Below are 10702 nucleotides of genomic sequence, written 5' to 3' on the forward strand. Positions count from 1 at the left end.
GCCGCCGGGCGGGCCTGGGCCGGGCCGCGCCGGGCTGAACCCTCTGCCCGCGGAGCGCTTCTGAGGCGACCGTTGGACCTTAACGCGCCGCAGTGCAGGCGCTGAAACTCGTCTATTCTGCGCAGCCGTTCCCGCTTCATCCCGAGAGATCGCACCCCGACGTTCTGTACTGCACCCGCTCCATTGAACTGGAACTTGAACCGCTTGACTTTGGATCCGATAGAGCAGGGAGGCATGAGGTTCTGCTGCGCTCTCAGTCAGCAGTGCGTTATCAAATAATGGGGAGAGAAAAAAGTTTCAATGTTCTAATGAAATGTTTTGGTTTAGCGCTCCAGTCTTACTCTTCACCTCCTGTGGTAACGTGAAAAACTCTCTGGGTTTTTTTTTTTTTTCTTCTACTTCCCCCTTGAGGTTCTTCGAAGTGGTGCCTGAGTGCAGGCTGATGAGCATTCCACGTGGCACTCCAACCCCTGCACTACGTAATGGGTGATGTGTGACGATGTCATACGCCCAGGTGTGTTGGAGAATTTGTAAATGCATACAGATGGCAATCTGCTCCTATGCTTGCCCACCCGCTAATTGTGTCTTGAAATGTGGAGGCAGCAGTAGCTTTGTAGCCCGTGGTGCTAGGTCCGCCTACAGAGCTTCGGTGGGTTTTGCCTTTCGAACTCTTGCACAGTCACTGCTTAGTCTAAGCTAATTAGGGTTTCTGCTCCCTGCGGTTTATTAGGAGTAGTTACTGCCTGAAGAGCACAAGGCATAGTGTGTCTCATTGCACCACTAAAATCTGTTTTGTTTTCTGGAAAGTTTCTTTTTTAGGCATGCTTTTACATGAATTTGTGATGTAAGTAGTTTTATTTTCAGCTTCACTTATCTCTAGTCCTTTCCTGGATTTCTGTGTCTGTTTGTGTGGCAGGGATGGTTGAGTTGCACCTGAAAGCGCCTTTAAACCACTACACTTGGTGACCTAGTGCGGGTACTGGTTTTTCTTAATTTATGTGACAATAAAGCGCACCTTGGTGAGGCTTATGTGTCACTGCAGTGATGGTGACCTGGCAGAGTAGGGATGATAGGAAGTAAGTTGTTTCAACTATGCCCTTAGTGAACAAAGCAGGTTGAAAGTGGACACCTTTATTCTGACCATAGTTTCCATAAGTGACCTTGGGATTCAACAGAGCTCGGTGCCTTTGTTTCCAGTTTGGTTTGGGTGTTTCTGGGGTTTTGGTTGGTTGTGCGGTTTTTTGGGGGATGGGGGGGAAGATGTTCTTCCTTTCTTTCTTTAAAAATATATCATGTTTTTAATGTGGAAATTAGTATAGATTTTGGTACTTAGTTCTTAACTGTTAGATTACATGGCATACAAGGCACATACATAAATCCAAAAATTGAACTCTATATCAAAACTTTTACATCTCTCTTAATTGCTCTGAAAAAACCTCAAATTACAAAACAGCATTCAGGTGCATTCCAGAAGCATCCATATTTAACTCTTCCACTGCCATGGATGTGTCTGAGCTGGTCTGACAGCTGCTACGGGCAGCTATTTTCAAGTTAGTGAAAAGACTGAAACAAGTCTTGCAGTATTTCTAATAATTGTAAGTAACTTTCTTCTGTGGGATTGTTGTAGTAGACACAATTCCTGATTGGCCGCTTAGTGTTTAAATGTCTCTCCCTGTTTTGGGTATCTCTCTCCCTCCTGCCTGCCTGCACCAAGGCCCCAGCTCCCCTTTGTGCTTTTTGTAAAGCTTCATAGTGTCAAAATGTCTTTGCCTCCCTGTGTGTCTGGATCTCTTCTCCCTGATAAATTAAAACTATAAAAAATCCTTGTATCTAGAAATCGCCAATCCTCCACGTGCGTGCCTAGTGAAGGTCCCAAACCAAAAGACGTGGACCTAGGTTCAGTTATGGTTTTTATCTACTTCCTAAATTTTAGCTGGGTTCCCATTTTCAGTTTGACTCGTTCTTAAAGAGAGAGAAAAAGAAAAAAACAAAAACCACTAAGCGCTTAACAAGCTGTGGAAGAATACTTGGGATAACTTGCATTGCTGTTCTAGATGAACTTGTTATAAAGGGAATGTGATGTCAAGAAGACATTAGTCTAAAATCTTGAAATATTGCGGGGGGGATGTTGTGCTGTGTTTTTCTTTTTTTTTTTTTATCCTTTATCATTCTTTAATGATGCCTCTTGTGTTAACTCCTGCTTACAAACACAAGGAAGAGTTTCACACCTTGTGAACTGAGGATACTTAGAATCTTGATTCTCTTTACTGGTAGATAATTGGAAATGGTTGACATTTCCTTTTCAGGGACTTTTCATTTTGCAGTTAGACTCTCAAAAGAATTTGGTTTAGTCTAGATTTCTAGCGTATTTGCAGCTGTAAGGTTGCCGAGTGATCCATTTGCTGCTTATACAGCAGTATAATTAACTCTTTGTATGTATGTTTGAAAAGAAAAGTCTAGATATTGCAGAACTCCAACACTGTAAGGCTGCTTTGGACATGACTGAATGAGAATTCATGTTTCTAAAACTAAACCTACAACCAGGAAGTAAAAGGTGGGTAGTCAGATTTTATAAGAAGATGGGGGTTAAGTTACAGATGGACACATCTGCTCCCCCAAAAATGGCCAAATACATTTCTCCTGCTATTTAGCTGAGCAATTCTTTAAACTTTTGTTCATTCCCTACTCACTCCTGTCCCCAAATATTTCAATTTGAAAACTTTAGTGTTGATTATTCATTATAGGAATAGGAACCTTGCTGTAAGATGAAGCAACTTCTTCAAAATAATGAGAAATATATACTAAGTTTGTTCTTTCTCACTCTCACAATTTTAAAACTTAAAAAACCCGTGTGAACAGGAAGAAAGTATTTCTTTCTACAAGATGTTTTAGCTAACTTCACAGGTTCCTTGTTCAAAATTGAATTTTCTGACATGCCTTAGTACTTAAATTGTTATTGTTAGGTCATCTGTAGCTTAATTAGTGCTAAATGGTTTTGTGATTGGCAGATATCTTAATAAAATATAATTAAACTTGTTAGAACACAAGTACAAGGTAAGTATGCAGCTGGTTCTTACCTGCATTATTAAGTTTATTATAGAATACCTTGAGCAAATCGTGAAACCTTTATTGCTGTTAGTGACATTGTTCGAAAAGTGAAAGTGTTTAGAGGTTTGTTTGTTTTGCTTTTGTTTAATTTAAAATGGAAACATTCTGAGATTTAGGGGAGAAGAATGCGTATTGACATAATAAGGTCTTAAGATTTAGTATAGTTAGCAGTGACCAAAACCCCCTTAACTTCTTGATTATGGTATTTGGAAGTTGATTTGCATATGCTGTGACACTGAAGCTTAAAGTCTTGGTCGAATCTCTTTGGCTTACTTCTGTGTATGTGTGTTTAAAAGTGAAGTATAGAGTTAAATACTGAAATATGATTTACTGTTAACACTTACCTGGGGTTTAAGTATATTTTTCTTCTCTAAGTGCATGTAATGTAGTACGTAATTCTGTAATTATATTTTCTTTTTGCAGTAAAAGCTGGAGGTATGAGAGTGTCTAAAAAGCAAGAAAACGGACCTGTTGAGAGAAATGCTAAACCTCCAGGAAAAGAAAAGACAAGGTACTGCACTGCACAGCCCCATAGTTAAAGTCCTTAGGTAGCAGGCTGAAGGCTGAAAACAAAGACAAGTCTTACACTCTGAAGAGTTTAATTCTTAAATTAACTTGTGCCATTTATAAGTAAAAGGCAACTTTGAGGTAATAATCTACATAAAAACAAAAAAAACCCCAACCTTCAAAACGTAAGGATGATGCCTTACAATGAAAGACACACGCTGAATCTCTTTTCCATGGTTATGTGTTATGGAGCAGAAGTTAAAACAATGTGTTCCCTACCCGTACCTAATAAAGTAATGGTTGACACCCCACAAAGAGTCTATTATCACCTGTATAGGCTATATCTCCTATCTGAATCTCAAATCTAACATGGTTTTTTCCTGTTTTCTAGTTCCGGAGGTTGCTCAAGCTATTTTGCCCCAAAAGTGAAGGCATGCTCCTACTTTAGAATAAGGAAGCAGTGACTGTTTGAAGTGCTCATCAAAACAAGTATTTTCGTACAGCTTGTTCAAACAAAGACTGAATGTTTTTCTAAAATATTTGCATTTTTCTTAAATGTCCCATAACAAAAAGTTGACTAATATAACGACAAGAGGGTAAAATTTTAATGACTTGTGGTATTCCTGAAATTGCGTTAGCGTCCAAATCCTAAGGGGAACGCAGTGCCTAAATAGGATTTAAACACTCAGGTTTTTGCTTCTATTACAATTTTAAACTTTCTCAGCAGCCACCCACTTTGGATGCTCCTTACCTCACCACATACCTTCTTTTTTGCTCAAAAGTTTCCCTTTAAGAGCCTGCAATTCTTTTGGGGCATATCTAGAATTGCATAGTTATTGCAGAGTACCTAGCACCCCTCATAATTGCTGATATTCAGAAACTAGTCAGTGTGACACTAAGGTTTTGTTCAAGGGTGCCTTATACAGTGATTTGCTTCTGGAACAAACCTGCTGTGTCCTGATAGCTATGACCTTGCTGTGCAAGGAAGCGGTGTACATATCCCCCTCCATATGATGATTAGGATATTTGTGAGGAAGTGGAAGACCTGAATTTTAGCCTGTTGTCAGCTAAAAATAGCACATCTCTTGCTGTGTCACTTGCCTTCACCAGTGAGCTAGATGCTTTCTTTTGAAGTTTTATAGAAAGACTTCATAGAAAAAGACTTGATATTTGTGGAGATAAGATAAAATGTAGTGGTTAAAGTACTATGTTTGGGGAGGAATCTAAAGGATGGAATCTAAAATTCCACTCGGTGTTGTAACTAGTGTGCATTTTAATACCTTTATCCCTTTTGTTAGTGTTCAAAATAATCATAGAATCACAGAATACCAGGTTGGAAGGGACCTCAAGGATCATCTGGTCCAACCTTCCACGGCAAAAGCATGGTCTAGACAAGATGGCATAGCACCCTGTCCAGCCAGGTTTCTGTTTAAGCTGAGTCTGGAACTTGGATACCCTAGTGAGTGCTCCTGCACCTAGTGTATCCTTTTTTCTAGCCCTCTATAACATTAAATTCTTGCTGCCAGTGGCCCAGCTCTAAGAGGAGAGTACAGTCTGGTCTTGTAGACTTTTGAGAGCAGATTAGGGTTTTGTCCCCTTTAGAATGAGGACAGCCTGGAATTCATTCATCCCTTGGAAACTGTTCAGCGTGACTTTATTAGGTATGGGTCAGAAACACATCTGTTGTTGCTTTAAAAATGACTTTGTCATCTTGCTATGAAGAAGCACTTGTAAGCCAATGTTTTTACCTGTAGAGTGGGCTCTAATTTCTGTCTGGGTGTAGATGCCTCTTTTGTAGTCCCAATTTGCGACTAGTTTTGTGCATTAAAAATAAACTGAAACAAAACAAGATTAAATTTCTGTTGTATCTCTTAAGAACAGAACTCCCTTCAAGCCGTTTTTGTATTGTTCTCATATGATAGCTCACTCTGGGCTTGCTGAAGAGGCCTGTCCAAACTGGGAGCAGCTCTAGAGTCATGTCTTTATTAAAGCATATCTTGGAGTTATCCTGAAAGCTGTGAATTACTCCTTCCACTGCTGGGGATTTAGGGACATCAGTTACTTTTTAACCTATAAAAAAGGAGCCACCTGTACTGTGGAGTTTCTGTAGTACACAGGCAACCATTTAAAAAGCCTTGATTAGGCAGGATAGATAAGTGATCTAGGAGACTTTGTTAAGATTCCCACTTCTTTTTCCACACACTTATAATATAAGTTATATGTATTTTATATATATATAAAAATATATATCTTATATATATATAAAAGATACAACAAATATCCCACTATATTACTTTTGGTAAATAGATGTACCTCTGGTGTTTCTGAACACCTTTAGCTGTCAAGTAGGCTTCCTTTTTAGATGAATGTCTGTGTGTACATTGCAGTCATAGTATCAGAGTGTCTGACAGTCACAGCAAAGTACTGTAGTCTGGTAACATTGATGTGAAATAGATGATTTTGCCAGGACTTAAAAGGGAAGCTTGTGACTAGACTGACAGATGAACCCAGTTTTGGGACGTAGATGTGATGTCCCCCTGCCCCGCCCCTGAATGTTGTAATCAGCTGGATAGCTTCTAAATTAACTGGGTTTAGCCATATTTAACACTGACACATTGACACTATTTCTCAGCATTCTACAGAAATCACCACTGTGCATTTTTGTTTATGTGTTTTTTTTCCTCGCTGGCTTGGAGGACACTAACCTAAAATACAATTTTTGGAATAAAGCTGAGCCAGTAACACTGACTTCTTTCCTATTTACTAGTTCTCTGTGCCAGAATCAGTGGTTACCCAATACAGTATACGTACCTTGTTGGGATGATGGATTTCATTGTCAGGTTGCAATCGCAGAAGTCACAGAGAACTTTATAAAGTAGTTTAGTAGCTATCATATACAGATTCCTTGCCTCTAAGTTTCTGGTTCAGTTGAGATTATTTTATATGCTCAAAGTCACTGTCATAGCTTAGAGTGGTTACTCAAAGCTGAATTTGGTCTTGGCAGGAGCTGAGCTTTGAGATTTAGTTCTAAAAAAAAAAAGCATGCTTGCTCTAAAGGGGCTGTGTAATATAAGGCATAATAGTGTGTAATGCATTGTGTTAATAACTAGATGCCTGCCTGACAATCTTCTGACAATACATTACATTTGGCTATACCTTATTATTTAAGAGAAACAATTCAAAGTTTAGTGTGTTCTTGGGTTTTTGTTGTTGTATTTTAATGACTTGACTTGTGGGGTTTTGGGTTGCTTTTTTTCTGGAGTTAGAAGGTTTTTATTTTCATTGATTGCCAGTTGTCTGTGTAGTTTTACTGCTGTCTTTTCTATAGTCATAGTTATCTGGTGTCATAAAGGAATACATTACATAGAATCATAGAATCTTTGGGTGGGAAGGGACCTGTCAAGGCCACCTAGTCCAACCTCCTGCCATGAGCAGGGACATCTTCAACTCGATCAGGTTGCTCAGAGCCCCGTCCAACCTGACCTGGAATGTTCCCAGGGATGGGGCATCGACCACCTCTCTGGGCAACCTGGGCCAGGGGTTCACCACCCTCGTTGTGAAAAATTTCTTCCTTCTATCTAGTCTACATCTGCCCTCTTCTAGTTTAAAACCATTACCCCTTGTCCTACCGCAAGAGGCCCTGCTAAAAAGTGTCCCCATGTTTCTTATAGGCCCCCTTTAAGTACTGGCAGCTGCAGTAAGGCCTCCCCGGAGCCTTCTCTGCTCCAGGCTGACATTTGTTAGTGTGGCAAACTGTATTGATTGCTAAATTGAAATTTCAGTGGGAAATGTGTCTTGCCTGATCTACAGAATCATTAACTTAACTAAAGCAGCATCTGCTTTTTCAAGAGTCACATTTAATATATCTGGTTCCATGTAGACGGGTAATAACGATTTTTCTCGACTCCATTTTAAGCCACACTGATGTTGCTGCAAACAATGGTATCAGAAGAATATGCACATTCCACAGTACTTCCTGTTGCTGAACTAAATTATTTCATATCCACAGATTGTTTATTTGTGGAATATTGGTAACAGGGCTGTTTTTCACTGGAATATGAAGTTAATGGAATAATCTTGCAGAAAAAGTTCCTGCTTGACAAATTGCTGCTGTCAAAGGAAATAATCCCTTAAGCAGAGGGTGAACTTTTTTCATGGGTCTAGATTGGAATCAAGAAAATTACAAAGTCAAATTTTATAGTTCTGGATATCAGTGCTCAGCTTCTGTGAAGCTATTCCACAGTGTACAAAAAAAAAAAATCCCTTTTGAGATACTTAAGGATATTTTATATGTCATTTTCTGTATAAAAATACATGTAAATAAAACAGCCTGCAACACAGATCTTGCATTTTTCTATTCTGAGGCAGCATACCTTTTTTTAATACGTAGTCTTTAATGTGATTTAGGTTTTGGAGCTAAATCCTTTAATTTCTATTACAAAATGTTTTGTGTTGAGTCTGGAAAATGAAAGTGACAAGTGTTTCTGTGAGATGGAATTGCTAAATACTTTTTTTCTTTTGCTTTACAGTGCTATTGCCAGCTTTTCAAGAACCCAGAACATGAGTGTCTTGCTAGCAGAAGTGCTGAGCAAAGTAAGTACACCTGGAAGAACAAGATACATGTTTGTCAGGGCTTTTACATGAAGCTAAACATTGAAAAAAAAAAAATCAAAAAGTGACTTTTCCTTCAGCTGCTGTCATCTGACATTTGTAGGTTTGTCATCTACCACTAAACATTCTTGAGATGATCTATTTCTTTAGTGGTTGTGTGACTAAAATGCTAGATGGCTAAAAAGTAACTAGCCTTTCCTCCTTACTCTGCCGTGTTTGATTCCATGACTATTTAACACTAAGTAGACCCAGGGTAGTTATGTATACCTGTTACAGAAAAGTACAGCAAGATATTAAGGAGTGTCCTTTTTTAAAGTGGCATTTTGATTTAGATTTATTGAAATGTGGGGAAGAATTATCAGTGACGTAGTAAGTTTGTGGCGTGGCAGAGCTGGGGTTACAACCCAAAACAAAACCTAGTCTTCAGTTCTTTATCCCACTGTGGCAATAGCTTCAACTTCTGTAAGGGTCTGACTTAGAGAAGCTAGAAGATAGCTTCTTGAAGGAGGTGGGTAGTGTCACTGACAAGTGCACGGTGGATGCCAAGACGTTAAGCTAATGTCAAACTACTGTAAGTGATCCCCAAGACAATAGGCACACCATATTCCACTGCTGACCCATATGCAGCTACCTCACCTGAGGCCTAACATTAGATAGTCAAGCATCTTCTTGATTTCTCCCTTGGAAATACTACAAGATAGTTTAAAATTTTGTGTCACAAAGCTGTTGATGTACCCCTTCTACTCATTACGCTTACAACCACTGTCCAGTATCTGTTGCTAGGCTGTTGATGCGGACTCTTACACCTACACTTTGCAAGAGCTGATTTAACAAGCAGCTTTTTAATTTGCATGCTAATCTGAAGATCTGACAGTTATAATCTATTTTTCATACACATGCAGTCTTTAGATTCTGAATCATAGAAGAGTTCCTCAACCGTAGAGCTTAGTGAAACATGAGTTGCATCATTTCAACATAAATCTTTCATTAACAGATGTGATTATAGCTTTAGTATGTAGATCTTGAATTTTTGCTTAGACTTGTTTGTTAAGGAGAATAGATACAACTCATCCTGTTTCTTTTCTGCTTGTCCCCATCTCCTGTGTTCTGACTACCATTTCCTTTTCCTGTTGGTTTCCAGAATCTCTCACATGAAGCTTCCTTAGTAATTTAGAAAGTGATAATTAAATACTGTAATGATGATGATTTACATCTGGGAAAATAAGAATTTGAAGCAACTTACTGTTAACTCTGGCATACTGATTAGTTGCTCTGCTTTCCTTGACAGCTCATCCTATGAACTATTAAAAAAAGGGAGGGGGGGAAAAAAATTAGTAGTTCACTGAAGGTAGTCAGGCTAATGTAACTTTGGAAACAAAAATTACAATTAAATGTACAAAGTCACCATGAGTTTTATGTATTGATCACTTGAACTTTTTGTGGAGTTAGGTTTTACTGCCATTTTTAAACTACTTTCATATGATGGAATTTAGGAAGAAAATAGCAGAAAAGCTGTATTCTATCACAACTTTTTCTTCCCCACTTTAATGTTACAGATGAGCCACAAAATTCATGCAGCAGCATTACAAGCGGCTCACCAAAAGCCACAGCCTGCCTTGGAGAAGTTCGTACTGCCTAAAAGAATTTACATTATTCAACAGCCACGGAAATGTTAAAATACTCATTAAAATATTCATGTTTACTTAAAAGTGAGTTTCTATTCTAAATAACACAGCACATTGTGGTAAAAGGATCAAGCTGTGTGACTTGTATCTTACTGTATTTCTGTTACTGACAATAAAATACTTTATAAAAAGAGTTACTAAATGTACTTGGGTTTTATTAAAATATCATGGCTTCTGTCTAACTTGGTTTTATTCGTGTACAGTAATTACTCAGTGCCAAGAAGTCTAACAGTTTCACTTACTGTGCAAATTTTGACTGAAGTACTGGAAACTGTCTTTTTTTTTTTTTTTTTTAATTTAGTGATAGCAGAGCTGAGGTGAGCATGATCCTAAGAAAGCAGATCACAACTGAAAGGCATGTTCCCCAGGAGGTTTGATGTGTCAATAATGAATGTTCTGAAATGCTTCCTTAAATCCAGATTGCCTAACGCTTCGACCTTAGTCTCTCTTTGGGTTTTTGGGTTGTTTGTTTGTTTGGGTTTGTTTTCTTAATTTAGGCTGCGGTATTCCATGCTGACTGTATGCCTTCGGCTTACAGCATAATAAGAAACTTCAGAAAGTCCTGGGAAAGATTTTCATGCAGTGGAAAAAGTATGTTTTTTTCTTGCATTTCTTTCTGTAAGGAAATGCAGTTCCTCCGCTGGGATCCTGACAGCAGGAGGAAGCAAGTGGAAACAGTCTGTTTGTGTGAACCCCTTTGGGGTTGGGGAGGATGAGTGAAGGAAGTACCTGACTTGTAGCTGAACCTCTGGGATGAGAGGTTAGATAGAAGGAAGGAGTTGAGGTGCAGA

At 38.8% G+C, this 10702-nt stretch overlaps 1 protein-coding gene across 1 annotated transcript; it reads left to right on the top strand.

Annotated features, from left to right (window-relative positions):
- Window positions 1-1066: 1066 nt before the first annotated feature.
- DAPL1 (death associated protein-like 1) lies at window positions 1067-9902 on the top strand. Its single transcript, XM_010290919.1, has 4 exons — window positions 1067-1076; window positions 3532-3619; window positions 8145-8208; window positions 9783-9902. Exons 1-4 carry the CDS (start codon window positions 1067-1069, stop codon window positions 9900-9902), a joined length of 282 nt encoding a protein of 93 aa, XP_010289221.1.
- Window positions 9903-10702: the final 800 nt, after the last annotated feature.

This window comes from Phaethon lepturus, unplaced genomic scaffold (genome assembly GCF_000687285.1).
Source record: "Phaethon lepturus isolate BGI_N335 unplaced genomic scaffold, ASM68728v1 Scaffold21697, whole genome shotgun sequence".
Classification (NCBI taxonomy): Eukaryota; Metazoa; Chordata; class Aves; order Phaethontiformes; family Phaethontidae; genus Phaethon; species Phaethon lepturus.